We start from the raw sequence: 16,005 nt of genomic DNA on the forward strand, positions 1-16,005 counted from the left end.
CCTTGTGGACAGTGGTGTGATAAATACCTTGCAGGAGGGAATACAAACAGTAGGCTAACTCAAAGAACACAAACACATGGAAGTGTCTCCAAGCTGAATGTCCAATAAGAAAATGGGAGCAGAAGTGACACCAAACCACTTGGAGGAAGGTGCTGCCCCTGTTAAAAAGAATGAGATGGAGCTACACATTCACCTAGAAAGACAATTCAGATACACTGTCAACTAGAAAAGCAAATGCAAACCAACTCATGTTGTATAATTTCTTTTATTTAACCAGAAAGATATACTCTTTCGGAGAAAGAGACCCAGAGCCTGTACTGCTCATCCACGCTGCACTGCGAAGTCCCTGCTGGTCTGTAGGGCTCTGTTCCCTCTTTCCTGAACTCTGTTTTTTCCAACCAGCAGCGCAATACCAAGCTTTCTGCTGCCTCAGGGCCTTTGCACTGGCTGTACTTCTTCCTGGAATGCACATGGCTTCTTCCTCTCTCATTAACAATAAAGAATCTATTCTGAGCAAACACAGAAGCTAAGTAATGAGGGTCAGGAAGCAAGGTGGGGACTTCCCAGTATGGACCAGATCCCAAGTACCACCCAGAGATGAGAATCAGGCGACACCAGCAGGAAGCAATGCCTCTGGGACCATAAATGAAGAGCACTGTCCATTTCTCTAGGGAGAAGACTAAAATTCAAATCAGATGCATGCTGTTTATCTGATAGTTGTCCTTAGAGAGAATGAGAGCACTGATGCATCTGCCATGCTTATCAAGGCTGTGTATTGCTTCAGTGTCTAATGCAAAACACTGAAATTCAGTTATGTTTCTGGTGCTCAGAATGAACTAATAATCAGGTGGCGTCTTATGCTCACCCAGCTTCACAATGATTAAGGAGGCTCTTATCTACCTGTGTGCATGTGGGCTATCCTTCTTCATAAGAGGCCTTAAAATCAATGCTACATGGATAGATGTGCCCATGTGAACACCTTGCTTGAGGTGCTGGAATCCACTGGCTCAGAGTATAGGGATTTAAATTAATGGGGGGAAAACTGTACATTCAAAAAGGCCCCCTGCCCACCCCATCTCCATGTTTCTGCTGCAGCCATTGCTGGGACTGCACAGAGCGTATGACTAGTCAACGCCCTGGTGGCCACAGGCATCCCGCCATGACCTGCCATCACATTACAAATGTTCATCAGCAACTCTTCTCTGGGGCTGTTATATTTGGATGCATCCTAACACGAGTAGATCAGATTGTCCCTGCAGAGGGTCAAAGCTGGGAGTCCCCAAGAGAATAGCCAGTGTCACAGCCCAGGCTCTGAGGTCTAGATCAAATTGTCAGAGAGATTTCCAACCTCCACCTTTCCATAAGCTTATTTCCATGCACTTATTTCTGAGGTCCATGGCAGCTCAGTGATCTGTGAGCTTGTTTCAGCTGAGTTTACAATAAAGGTCCCCAGTGGCCCCTGAGGACATTAGCAGCTGCTTGCTTTAATTATGCCTCAACAAAATGATCTATGGTCTTCTGCATCTCTTTAGGATAACTTACATTAAAATCCATAATGGACAGTGATGAATAAAGAAGTGAGAGAAAGAAAAGCAGGGCCTGAAGGAGCTGGCTAGGAACACCCAGCTGGGCCTTGGTGTTCTCTTGTTAAGTGTAGATAATTTCACAAAACCCTAGCATGGTACAAGGCCTTCCAGAGTGCATCAGGGTAAAGCAAGCACATCATCATGCCTGCACACAGACAAGGGCATACATTGTCCAAATAAAATATCAAATGATCAACCATCCACTATCCTGGCTAATGTGAGTGACTGCTGCATTTGTCCTGACTACAGCTTCAGCCTGGCCCCATTCGTCCCTCTCATGGAAAAGACTCATTATGATACCCAATCATAGGACTACCTCCTGCCACAGCATCCAATCCAGAGCCAAGGGCTGCTTCCTTGACCCCCATCACCTGACACAGGTCCATTTACATTACAGACCCTTTCCCACACTCTCTTTGGGGGACACTCCGCTGGTCCTAATGGGGGGGGTGTTCTCTCTCACATCAGGAATAAACCTGGCTTGTTCCACTACTGGGATGTGGCTGGTGGGTTATGGCTGGTGGGCATTGACAGAAACAAGATGGGAGCATAGAGGTAAGGGAATCCCAGCTCAGATGCTTGACTGACTGCCTGGCATGTGGTAGGAACTCAGCAAACGATTTCGGAATGAATGAAAGAATAAGGAAGTTGCTGTTGAATCTGATCTGCCTGCATCTCTGAGCCTTCTTGACACCATCTCACCATGAGGCTGTTAATGCTGCAAAAACATTCAAACATATATTGAAGTCCAATAATAATATAAAATGATTAAAATCTTGGGCTCCGACTACACAAATAAAAGGGAAAAGCAAAATGTCTACTTAAAATAGCAAAATTCAAAATTCTATGGGAAGGAATAAAATATGTCTAAGTCCCAAGGGGGAAAACTTGTGCTCCTCCATGAAGGGGTGTGTGAGTAGGCTGGGGAAAATGGAGAGGAGCCTCATGTTTCCAGATGTGAGGACTCAAGAGTGTAAAGCTGTGGGTCCCTCAGCCCAGATTATTCTATAAATTAAGTGAAATTTAACAAACCTGTTACACAGTTCTACTAGAAGTTAGATATTTGGGATTTAAAAAAATAACTTTACTAAGGTACAATTCATGTTTTGAGGTGTACAGTTCTGTGGGTTTTAGTATATTCAGAGTTCTGCAACCTTCTCCGCTATCTAAGTGCAGAACACTCTTAGCACCCCAGAGGAAACCTCGCACCCATTTACAGTTTCCACCGGCCCATCCTCCCAGCTCTTGGCAACTGCTGAAATGCTGTCCCTACGGCTCTGTTTTAGCCCCTTCACATACAGGTGAGCCTTGAACATGCTATTTTGGGCACTGAGCTGCCACACAGTCGAAAATCCAGGTAAAACCTAACTACTAATAGCCTACTGTTGACTGGAAGCCTTACTGATAACATAAACAGTTGATTAACACGTATTTTATATGTTATATGCATTATATACTGTGTTCTTACAATAAAGCGACAGAAAAGAAAATGTCTGTTCAAATTGTTGCAAATCTCTACAAATTTTTCTAATATATTTATTGAAAAAAATGGTCATATTAGTAGACCTGACCCTGTTTTACAAAGGTTAACTGTAAACGGGGTCATAGGATATATGGTCATTTGCATCTGGCTTATTTTACTCAGAAGAATTTTTTAAGGTATTCTTGCTGCAAGACTGTATTGCTATTGCTACTTCATTTATGGGGTGAATACTATCCCATATATGAATATACTAACATTCTGTTTATCCATTTACCAGTTGATGAATATTTGGGTTGTTTCCACTTTTTAGCTATTACAGATATAGACTACTGTGAACGCTCATGTCCAAGTTTCTATGTGGATATGTGCTTTCATTTATCTTGGGGATACACTGAGGAGTGGAATTATCGGGTCCAATGGTCACTCTGTGTTTAGCTTTTTAAGGAACTGCTCTATTATTGTACAAAGTGGATGCACCATTTTACATTCCCACCAGCAATGTGCAATGTTCCAATTTCTCCATACCCCTGCCAACACTTGCTGTCTGTTTTTTTATTTTAGCCATCGTAGTGAATGTGAAGAGGTACCTCATTGTGTTGTGATTTGCATTTTCTTGATGACTGATGATATTGAACATCTTTTCATGTGCTTATTAGCCATTTGTGTATCTTCTTTAGATATCTTTTGAAATCCTTTGTCCATTTTTAAACTGGGTTATTTGTGCTTTTATTGTTGAGTTATAGGGTTCTAGATAATCAGATATACGATTTACAGATTATTCTGCCACTCTCCTTGTTGTTTTCTCTTTTTCCTGATGCACAAATGTTTTAATTTCTATAAAATCCAGATTATATGTTTTCCCCCATGTGACTTATGCTCTTGGCATCATGTCTACGAAACCATTGCCTGACTTGCAGATCCCATTGACTGGAATCCTGTGTCCTGGGAAATTTATATGTTTACACGATCTCATTTTATCCCCGTAACAGCACTCTGAGCTGATCTGAGAATTAAGCAACCAAGGCTCATGTAGCAGAAAACTTATGTAACCTGCCCAAGGTACACAGCTACTGATTGGCAGAGGTAGGCAGGAAGCTTGACTGGGACCCCATTTCCTTAAGCACCTTTCCCTAAAATGAAATAATGCTTCCAAAAGTAAGGAGAGGATGGGATGTTCAACAAATGATGTTTGCATTTGTGGAAAATACTTTAGCTTTTATACATAATTTAAATCACAACCAATTCCTTATATATTAAAAAATTAAATTGAAAATATAGAATATTATTATTGTTAGGGTAGATAATAACTTTGTAAGCATGGTACAAAATGGGGAAAACCTGCTAGATTTAATTAAACAATTTTTGTTAACTGCATATCAAACACTGCAAAATAAAATGAAATGTTTCAGACTTGTAGTAATGGCAGAGAGCTTGCATAGACTAACCTTTCCACATGGAACTATAAAATGTAGATTTTTGATTGAGCAATGTGTGTATGTACAACATTCATACAGCATGTATGTGTGTGTGTGTGTATTCAGGCACTGAAGGCAAGCAGATCCTGAACTAACTGAAATGAAATGGAATCTTCTCTTAGAAGATGAACCTCAGTGGGTGGGATTTGTGAGCTTACTGGGGACCTATCTAGATTGGTGTATGAATTAATAATAGAAGCCTTTTAGCATCGTCTACTAGAGGACTCATTTAAAGACTGTTAGAGCAGTCTTTAAATCTTATAAAAAGGGAGTCACAGAAAGTGTAAGTCCCACCCTTTGCATATACTATCTGCTCCAATCTTGGACAACTACCAAGCAGTGCAGGAGATCACAGTGGGCTCAAGGAAGGGCATCAGCTGAAAGAACTGATCAGATTTCAGCGGCTGCCCACTACAAGGGAGAGTGTGCAGTTTAAGTCCAGCTAACTAAATGTCCCCTAGGACAAAAGCTCCTCTTTGGAGGAACATAAAGGAATCCAGAATCTCTATACAAAATATCAATTATAATGTCCAGTATCTGATTTAAAAAATTACCAGATATGTAAAACAAGAGGAAAGAAGTGCCCCCTTCTGCTGAAACAAAGGAAGTCAACAGAAACTCACCAGAAGAACACTCAGATGTTGCAAATAGCAAACAAGGGCTTAAACTGCTATTGTACATATGCCCATTGTCATGAATTAATATATGTGCATAATGAATAGACTGGAATCTCAGCAAAGAAACAAAGAATGTTAAAAAGAAACAAGTACAATACTAGAGCTGATGTGCAAAATACCTAAAATGAATAAATTCAGTGCATGAACTTCATACATATTGGAGATAGCTAATGAGAGATCAGTTATGAAAAAAAGTAGATTAAAAATATGTGATCTCATGAGAGAGAGAAAAGATTGAGGGAAAATGGCCCAAGAAGCAGAAATGTTGGTTTTACACCTGTGGACTAACACCTGTTTTCTAGAATGAGAATCAAGAGAGAATAGGCTCTACCCCCAAAATTACTTGAGGAAATAACGGTTGAAATGTTTTAGCTTTGAAGAAAGATATCAGCTTAAAGATTCGAGGAGATCCTCAATTCAAATCAACATAAATATAAAGGAAACCATGTATAGGGAAATCACAGTCAAACTTGGAAATCCCAAGAGAAACAACACTGTAAGAGTGGTCAGAGAAAGGGGGCTCATCAAGGGTAGGGTGGTGATCTGGTCTTGGAGAACCAAACACTAGCCTAGTCCGCCAATTAGAGTAGGGGCTTATGTAGGTCAGGAATCAATGTGTTTTGGCACAGGTCCAATCTATATGGACCTAATAAGTCTTCAAATCCATCCTGTGGTTATATATGGAATAGATAAACTCAGTAACTGGCAGAATACACACGTGGTTGTCAGATTGCTGAGTGATGGCAATTATGAAGGCCAAGTGGAAGCCACAAGAACTGCCTCTTCCTATCAACACAGCAAACCAAGAGCAAAACCTCATTCCTGGGGATCGCAGACTTTAGGGCACTGAGGACCCCGGGGGTGGCGGGCTGGAGATAGAGGACAGCGGGACAGCTAGTCACTGGGAGGGGCCACAGAGGAACCCTGAGCTCAGCCCGGGGTCTGGGGGAATCTGTTTCAGTTTCTGAAAGGTGCTCCCGTAGCCACAGGCAGAGTCAAAGCAAACTTTTGGAACACGGATGCAGATGCGGTTTCCCCTGCCCCCTGGAGGGGCTGCGGCAGTAGCCCCACTTGCTCTCTTGGCCGGCTCTCCTGTCCCTGTGCTCTGCCTGGGAGTCAGACACAATACAGAATTATAGCCATCAGAATTAGACCAGATGCTGCAAGTGTTGAGAATAAAATGTACTACAGTCTGTTAAAGTGGTTTTCCTCTGCTCAAAATCCTCTAATGGCATCCTATAAAATCATAGCCAAGTCCCATGCCAGATGAGGGTCCGGTCCCTGCCCAGCTCTTTCTGTGCCCTATGCTCTGCTGCAGGCCCCTCCCAGGGACTAGCTGCCCTGCTGGCCTCACGGTGTTCCTTAGTGCATCTCCATATTAATAGATGTTTCCAAGGTGTGGAGAGAAGTAGTCCATCTCCATATCAATAGGTAACTGATTTGTGCAAGATCTTCTGCCCTCACTTTCCCAGGAGCCTGGAATGCCCTTTACAAGCATATGCACGTCTCGAATCTTCACTTCGTTCTGTTCTCTGCTGGGCATTATGTTACACACGCCACGTGTGCTGTTCTCCCCGTGGAAATGAATGCTCCACCACGGTAGCTAACACTTTGGTTCACCAAACATGCAGTGTCTAGAGCAGCCCTGGACACTAGGGGATGCTCGGTGACCATTGCTGGGTGGACGACCAGCCAGACCTGACAAGGGGCAGCCAGAGGAACTGAGGAAGTGGCCCCATGGCCAGGATACCAGCTGGGAATGCAGGCATCTCGGTGGATGCCAGCACGGAGGGTGACAGCTAATGGGGAACTCAGGGCACTGATGCCACCACCCACAGAAGGCCGTGGGAGAGGCGGGACCTAAAATCAACGAGAACCCTTGAAATAGCTGAGATTACTACAAACTGAAAGAGGTAACTTTCCAGCTGCTGGGCAGCAGGGGCCTCCACACAGAAGAAGGAGGAAGAAGCACGGAAGTGAAAGGGAAAGGCGCTCTCTCTTCTTCTTAGGGGAGTCAGTCACGGGTAACATTCTTTGCAAATGCTGTTGGTATCTGTCATTCTCCCTCCACCAGGGCCTGACCTTCCTATATAGGCCACCAAATGTGCCCAAGGCCTGCATGGTGCCATTGACCCTCAAATGTCATTCCTCCCATGGACCTGGCCTACCCCACCCCAAGCATCATGCATTATGAATCCCCATAGTTGTTCAACCCAAATGAAGCTCCTCCCTCCCTCAGAGTCTTTATTTCAGTCTGAGTTGCTGAGGGTGGCAGTGGATCCGATTGAGCCCATTCATCGCTTATGATGTTCTTTACTTGCCCATAGACTTTGCGTGTCCTCAACTGCCGGTGAGAAAACCCTGACCCACACACTGGTTTAGACAGCAGCAAAGGCAGTCAAGTAATCGGTCATCTCACCTTCCTCGCTGTCTTGACCTCACCTTCCTCTAGGCATTGATCTTATCCTCAGGGGAATGCCAGAATGACTGCCGTGAATCACAGTGTCACCTCCAGATGGGGTCAAGAATTAAAAGAGATGAATATCTCTTGCAGTCTCCTATTACAAATGAGGCATTCTTTTCCAGAATTATTACAGGAGATCTCTTCTTACATTTCATTGGCCAAAACTGGGTGGCGTGCCCATCTTTAAACCCATATGTTCAAAGAAATAGGCTGCCTTTGATTGGTTCAAACTAGAGTTCGCATCCGCTGGTATGGACAGATTAGGATTTACCTGCTGGAGCAGGTAACGGAGCTTGGAGTGAGCTTCCCTGAAAGTGCCTTATCCCAAGTGCATTAGTGTTCTATGGCCACCATAACAAAGCTCCACAAACTGGCTTAAAACAACACAAATTTATTCCACATAGTTTTGGAGGCCAAAAGTCTGAAACTGAGGCACTGGTAGGGCCATGCTCCCTCTGAGGACTCCGGGAGGCCAGCCATGCCCCTTCCAGCCTCCCTCGGCTAGTGGGCTAGTGGCAACATAATTCTGGTCTCTACCTCTGATGGCACACGGCTGTATTTCCTCTATGCGTGTGTCCAAATGCCTCCTTTTTTAGAAGGACACTGGTCATAAAAGATGAAGGGCCACCCTCCTCCAGTGAAACCTCACCTGAGCGCGTTGCATCTGTAAGGACCCGATTTCCAAATAAGTCCACATTCTGAGATTCTGGGGAATAGGACTTCAATATATGAATTTTGGGGAGCACATAATTTAACACAACACTGAGAGAGGAGGGAAATTGAAATTAGAGTTGGCCACAAACTGCAGCTACCATATTATTAACTTGCTTTACAATTTCCTTGTGAACCCCATGGGATCTTTAGCTGGTAGAATTCCAGGTTCACTGTGGGTAAAATTGCAATATTTCCAGAATCTCTCACCTGGCCTTAGCGCATCTCCATATCAATAGGTGTTTCCAAGGTGTGGAGAGAAGCAGTCTATCTCCATATCACTAGGTAATTACAAGGGCCAGGGAGGGCATATCTGGACCCCAGAAGTTGGGTGGGGTCCCTTCTTCTGCAGCTGGGTCATGAGAGACGCAGGAGAACAGAAGTGGACGACTGCTTGTAAGCAATAAATGGGCTTCTCCCACTTTATTTCTCCCTTTGACTAATTTCAGTTTCAAAGATATTTTGCCCCCAGATTTTCCCCCTGGAGTTACATTCACTTAGAAGTGAAATGCCCACGTTTAGCAGGACCCACAGCTGCTCCATCTGGGTCCTCCATCAACGTGACAGCCACCGAGGGTCTTCTACCAGCGGACAGTTTCCCCCACACCTGTCCATGCTTCTTGCCCTCCTCTACTTGCGCATCCAGACATTCCCATGAAAGCCGCAGATAACACTGGGCTTCGGAGGGGAGGGGGTATATGAGCGTGTGTGTGTGTACGGAGGACAGACAGGGTGGGGCAGTGGACTCGAAAGTTATGGAAATGTGTAAACTGGGGAGTTTGAACCAGGGACCCTCAGATTCCATCACAGGCACTGACTTGCCTGGTTTGGGGGAGACATGAGCTGTAATTCAGGAGTGATGCTGATAACAGAACCTCCACTTCAGCAATAGCTGCCATTAATCTGCGGCTGCCACATGCCGGGCATTTTGCTAAGGGACCGTATGTGGCCGCTCACGTCGGCCTCACTGTCTCTGTGAGGCTTGGAGAGAGGGTAAGGCACCTGCCCCAGAAATCATGGCTGGGGAGGGGTGGGACCCGGGCAGGGTGAGGCTGGGGTCACTAATAACCGGAATCACACCATGTCACTCGTTTCCAACACTCAGCCCTCAGGCTGTGGTCAGGGTGTGGACATGCACGCAGCCAAAGTAACTAAATCTCAAAACCCAGCTTTCAGGGGAATCTTGTCTGCTGCCTGATTCACGGTTGCTTCCTCCTCCTCAGCCCCTTGTGGCCATGTGGGCTTGGGCTCGGCTGCTCCCAGCCCAGTGCTCTGAGATACGCTGCAGGAGAAATGACAATGGCTGTCATTTCAGGCCATCCAGGCTGTGATTTTCTAGAATAGTAGTTCTTCACCTTTGCATCATGGAGTCCACTGAGGATATCATGAAAGCTATGATGTTTCTTGCCAGAAAAATGCATACATTTTTGCACGTGTTGTCAAGGGGACCCAGAACCCTCATGGGGTCCTGTAAGTGTGCTGGGGCCCATGAGCCGAAGTTCAGGAGGCCTGATTTATAAGGCTCCCAAGTTCAAGCAATGGAGGGAAGCCGCATTAGACTGAGACACACTATCAAGCTATCTTGACAGGAACCATCTAAGGAACAAGAAAATTGTAATTTACTAATGTTATGTGTTGAAATGTCCTTTGTGTGAGCAAAAGAAAGTGAAAACAAGCCTCATCCCTTGTTGTCAGATGAAAGGGTGGCCTGTAGGCAATCCTGGGGAATCTGGAGAGCACCCTGTGGGGTTACGGCCATCGCAGCTTCACCATGGGGCAGCCAGGGGCTGTACTCCCCCTTGGAGGAGTGTCACAGAGCAACTGCAGGGGCTACACGAGGAGGTTTTTGTCTAGATAATGAGGAGGGGGTGACGCTGTGTGGGTCCTGGAGGCAGCATGTGAGGGCAGGAAGGCAGGGAGGGTGAATGGAGTCTGGGGGTAGCTTTGGGTCTGTGGCTGGGGGGCTTACTATATGCCATGCCCAACACCGTGGCAATGGCAAGCTTGAGAGTGGCCTGAAGTCAAAGCCTGTCCCCAAGCCCTGTCCAGTATGGCCGAGGCCCTGGGGACTGTCTGATCCGGGCTGACTTGGGTTGGTATGTGCACACGCAGTGCACGCAGTGCACAGCATCCAAATTCTGGCAGCAAAGAGACATGAACCTGGCCTCCAGGGCCCTTCCCTGGGCTGGGCCTGAGGGAGGGTGGCTCAGGACCAGGCTGGCCTGGGGCCGGTGGGCTGGCTCTGGGAGCCAGAGGGGTCCTTAGATCCCAAGACTAGCTGCTCTCCAGGGAGGGCCTGCACCTGTTTGATAAGGGATGCTCTTGTGTGCTGCAGGCCATGATCAGACAGGACCCACGCAGGGCAGCGAGGAGAGGAGAGCCGCTTGTGCATCATGGGCCACAGATCCAAACAGAAATCAGTTCTTGAAACACACAGGCTCAGATCAGCCAGGGACAGAGAGTTGGAGGGGGGATGCAGTTTTGGCGCCTGGAGAAACATTAGGGATGGCTCACCCGCTTGAGAGATCCAGTGGCTTTTGGAACTACATTGTTACCATGAAGGACCACATTTCCAGACCCCAGATGGTCCCTGTGCAGAGGTGAGAGGCTTCTGCAGCCCTGATGGGCTGGGTGAGGGGTACAGTGCCATCCCCAGATGCCAAATTTGATTGACAGTAGAGATAACCCCTCTGTGTTTTCTGCCAAAGGTTGTTAGCATTATCTGATGAGCTGGGTCCCTATTCCTGGGTGACAGTTGGCAAAAGAGAAACTATAATTGAGCTGGTAACATAGAATCAGGAAGTTGGAAGGATTTGCGCTGATTAGTTTTCTATGTCACTGTTTTCTCTGACCATTCATTCCAAACATGATGGCCTGATTTCTCCTCTGCCCACAGATTCCTCATATCTGATTCCAAAAATGTGTGTCTTTCGGTGGGGGTTGGGGAGGGTGTAGTCACTGTTAAATTGCTCTGTTACCGGGGTAGTGGTTTCTAAAAGCATCAGAGTGAGAAAACTTCTCAGATAGGAGCCTCAGAGAGTTCATGACCACTGCCTCCCCAGTAAGTCCCAACAGCAGGCCCTGACAGCAGCAAAATGTGCACAAAACTCAGTGCCAGGCATCCTGGGAGTCCGGAGTTCTCACCTGAGAAGCTGCCTTAATTTCCTGACCTCCCCTGATCAGGCAGAAAGCTCTCCCCTGTTCAATTTAGAAATATTTGCAGCCCACTTTAAAAAAAATGACTTGTAAAAAAAGGAGAGAACTTCTTTACTTAAGCAGTGCAACTTCTTTTCTATTAAAAACTTTTGTTTTTCAGCTTGAAATCCCCACGTTATTGATTATCCTTAAACAGCCAGGGTTAGGAAAAAGACAGTGGCTATTGGTCTCCAAAGACACCACTTCAATGGACCCCATAACACAGAGGATGAAGATACCTCCCCGTGGATCTTGGAACCCACTCTCTCTCTTCCTTCCTATCCTATAACCTTTTAATTTTCTTTTTCAGAACAACTTTCTGGAAATATATATTCCTGTGTCCAGCACTGTCTATATGTGTGTTTTTTCCTTCCCTCTGACCAACAGGATTACTTGCTATTCTGTATGTATTGGGTTATGTATAGAGAGTTCTGTATTTTACTAGGTATTTTCACACGTGTCATCTCATTTAATTGTCACAATAACCCTGTGAGGAAGGCATGATTCTTCCCATTTTACTGGCTCAGAGAGGTGAAGCAGTTTGTCCGCAATCACAGAATTAGAAGTGGTGGAACCAGAAAGCTGAACTGCCTGGGGCCTGCACACGGAGGCCTGCTCACCGCACCCGGGCCGCCTCTCCGTCACATCGCCCCCCAGCCCTCTCCACGGCTGCTGCAGGGAGCCTCTGAGGACTCCCTTAACTTTGACCCAGACATAAAAGATTCCTTTCTCTCCCAGAAGGGTTTTCACTTGGAGGCCCCTGCATGAAGGTTTCAAAACTGTGGTTAGCACTTCATGGAGACTCGTTCACATTTTTATGTAACACATTTCAACAACACTGCAAAATTCTTCAGCGTGTACAAGATCATAATCAAGTGTTCGGAGGGAAAAGGGAGGAATCATTGTCCCTTTTTAGCAATTCCATGCAAAGCTTTCCCCCAGGGCTGCCCTCTTTTGCTGTCATTCTGTCCTGCCGCATTTTGGATGGGGGGCTCGAGTTCATCTGTGATGGCTTTTCTGCGTTTGTACAGAGGCAGGTGTGGGAATGGGTGATTTTTAGGACCATGTTAAGAGATGAACATAAAGGATGATGAAATGATGGTCATTTCTTTTTTGCGACTACCTGGAAGGCAGGTGGGTCTGGTGTGTGCATGCTGTGTGTGCACATGCGTGGCTGTGTGTGTCTGCACTGTAATGTATCCCATTATCTGTTGAAATAACAATAAAACATTTAACTGCACCTGATAGAAGCTTCTTTCAGGTCAGATAAGCGGAGAGCAGGAGCCCCCTTGCTGCAGTGCCTGGTATCACCCCATTGCCACTTCTGGGGACATGGAATCTGCCTGGGCAGGGCATCTGGGCAGCAGCCAGGGCACCGGCTCCACCCGGGGCAGATGGGCACCAACACCCGCGCTCTGCCTCGTGTCCCGTGCTCATAGTGAAACAGCCGTGTGCCCTGCAGAGGCGCTGCCCTGGCTGTGTCCTGCCACAGTGTGACCGTTTTCATCCACCTCATTAAGGGTCGGCCAAACAAATACGCAAAGGACAAGAGAGAGCCAGCCCTGTGTTTGTTAGTTGTTTCTTTTTTTTAAGGTACCACTGGGCAACAGACAGGTTCACTGTGTGTCTTCTATCTTCATGCTTCTATATCTTTTTCTTAAATTATTTTTTTACTTTTCAGTATTTAAATATGATTTTGAAGGGTTAAAAATTTCAGGCGCTTGAAGCTGAAATCCTTTATAAAGCCACCCAAAGGTTATGAAGAACTGGTAAGATTAATTATGACATAATGCAAGATTAATTATGACATAATGCCCCGCTCTACTAATTAGTTGGTGTGGTTTGAATTGTCCGTATGGGCGGAATCGGCCAACTCTAGAACTGTTTCTCTGCGACTCATGCTCACGTTAAACCTCTCTCTGTCTAATCCCCTCCATGGGGCACAACTTTCAAACAGAGCCACCTCCTGCTCCAGGTCTTGTGCTTCTTAAACCCACTCTCTGCTCCCTCTCTGCCTAGGGTCTCTATGTACTTTCAACCACCCTGCCTTTTGAAATCCATTGCATGTTTTAGAACCGGACTTGAATGCCACAGGTTTTCATTCTGTGGTCACTGATTCTACAAACAAGTGGGAGTTACACTCTCATGGGACGACCTCGGCTCTGTGCTCTTGTCTAACCTGAGTGCCTTCTGCTGGAAGGGAGCTGTGCCCACCCCAGGCCGATGGGGAGAGAACCCATGAGAGAAGGCTGGCTAAGGGCAGGGGCCAACTTCTTTGTGGCCCTCCCCCAGCACCTAACCATGAAGAGAGGAAATGTGGGAAAATCTTCAATGTCTGCATTTCTAAATTCCACCCATTCTTTAAGATTTTTTTTCCCCCATGAGCTTTCCTTAATCCTGAAGCTGAGATCTGTGCTCCTCTGAAAGGCACATCCACGACACACACTATGCTCCATCACCGATTCAATTAGTAGCTAGATATGCTTCTCTGTTACCTCCTCTTCCAAAACATAAGCTCCTTCATTCGTGAAGGTAAAGTCTCTGGTTGATTGTACTTACATCTTTTAGAGGGCCTTGTATATTAGAGCCTAAATATATATTTGTGGAATAGAAAAATGTTCCATAAATTTAAAATATACCAAAACAATTGCAAATAAATTCTTTTCATTAGGGGAAGATGAACCAACATTGGTCAACGTTGGTTGTTCTCATCTTGCGGTTTCCTTAATATTTCATCAATATGTTATTATTTTTTAAATTGCCATTTCAACTTTGGATTTCATTAATATGACAATTTGTCTTAAGATTCTTGCTAATCAGTTCCGTAAGAGCATAGAATTTAGATGTCAAAATTACACACTGGGTATGTGTAACACATATTTCAAAGCAACCCTACTTCAGAACTATGATTTTTTTCATCATATAAAAGTATAGAAAACAGCTTGATGTTTTCATTGTCCTATTGGAAATGAGGGACTAACTAGAATAATTTCTTAGTGAAATAGGATAGATACTGGTCATTGTGTAGGTAGCCTTTGAATATCTCACACACACACTCACACGCATATTGAAATTCACTTATAAATCCACTCCCTTGACTCAACAATATGGTAGAGATACTTTAAAGCCAACCTATCAATACAACAATTAATAAAGAAGAGGAAATCTGATCAAAGCCTTGTAATCAGAAAGAAATTTAGCCAATAGAACATTATACAAATGGAGAAAGACGTAAGCCCTTCACTGTACACCAGATGCACAACCATTGACTAATAAGCAGCATGCAGTAAAAGCTGGTCCACTTGAGGCCCTTTCTTTGCTGGTTTAGTTACAAAGGAATGAAAATAATGTCATCATAAGATGCCCTTTCATATAAAATAGTTGGCAACATGGATCCTAAACACAGAGCTGGACATTTCTGTCTCACTGTAGCTGTGTGTTTCGGTGATGAGGTTTCTGGTTGTTTGATTTCATATGTATTTTCAAAAGGAAATCTATGGGCAAGCCAGCTTGCAAATAACAAAACACATGAAAGCAGACCTCTGAAAAGAACAAACCTGAGCCCATGAATTGGGCTCTTCCACAGGAAAAGCAGGACAGGAATGGGAGTGCTAAAGGCAGAGACCATCACTGGCTAGGCTGCCCAGAGCCTGGCTCAATGTCCATGGGAACCCGAGTGAAGCATGTGGCTCCGCGTACCCAACACAAGGGCACGTGGGCATGCTGCTGACAACTGGCTGGATTTTTACCTCCCCTTCCACTGTGTGTCCAGCCCAGCAAAAGGCCAAACCCCAGCTGTAGCCACGAAATGGGTTGTTCTGTTTTGTTTTAAACAAGTGTGTATGGAGACAATTGAAAATTTAAGCACAGAAAGACCTCGTTAGGTAAAATGAAGCATTCTTCTTCCTTACTTTTCACCGTGAGGTACATGGACTTGCTGACGTCCGCGCCCACATCGTTGCTGACCTTGCAGAGGTAGTAGCCGCTGTCTTCTTCCACGACGTGCTTGATCAACAAAGACCCATTGCTGAGGACCTGGATTCGGCCATTCAGGGCAATTGGTTGGAACTGGGGAACCCCAGCACCTGGAACAGAATGGAAAGAGGAGCAATGAGACAAACAGGGGCACACATGGGGAGACATGAAGCTCAATTTCCCCTAGACTAACAAAGAGGAGTGATGGACACCGCACACCCATCACAGAGGACAGTCACGGCATACACCACAGCTTTATTGTTTCTTTCCTCCAAGATTGAAATTCTTGTCTGGAGAGAAACATATTTATTTAAAATGACAGTATTTCAAATAAAGAGTAAGAAATATTACAAGTAGTCTCTACATAAAAAGCCAAATTTGATGAGTGTTAAGTAGCTGATAAATTATTTAAGGACACATCACAGTAGACTACAGAAGC

The 16,005-nt window shown here is 45.2% G+C and overlaps 1 protein-coding gene across 2 annotated transcripts in view; it reads right to left on the minus strand.

Moving 5' to 3' along the window:
• DSCAM (DS cell adhesion molecule) overlaps positions 1 to 16,005 on the minus strand; it is a 713,077-nt gene that overhangs the window by 204,049 nt on the left and 493,023 nt on the right. For both annotated transcript variants that reach the window (XM_057504762.1, XM_057504765.1), the window contains exon 11: positions 15,503 to 15,676. In XM_057504762.1, the coding sequence (XP_057360745.1) occupies positions 15,503 to 15,676 (174 nt within the window). The remainder of the gene's footprint in view (positions 1 to 15,502; positions 15,677 to 16,005) is intronic.

This window comes from Manis pentadactyla, chromosome 1 (genome assembly GCF_030020395.1).
Source record: "Manis pentadactyla isolate mManPen7 chromosome 1, mManPen7.hap1, whole genome shotgun sequence".
Lineage (NCBI taxonomy): Eukaryota > Metazoa > Chordata > Mammalia > Pholidota > Manidae > Manis > Manis pentadactyla.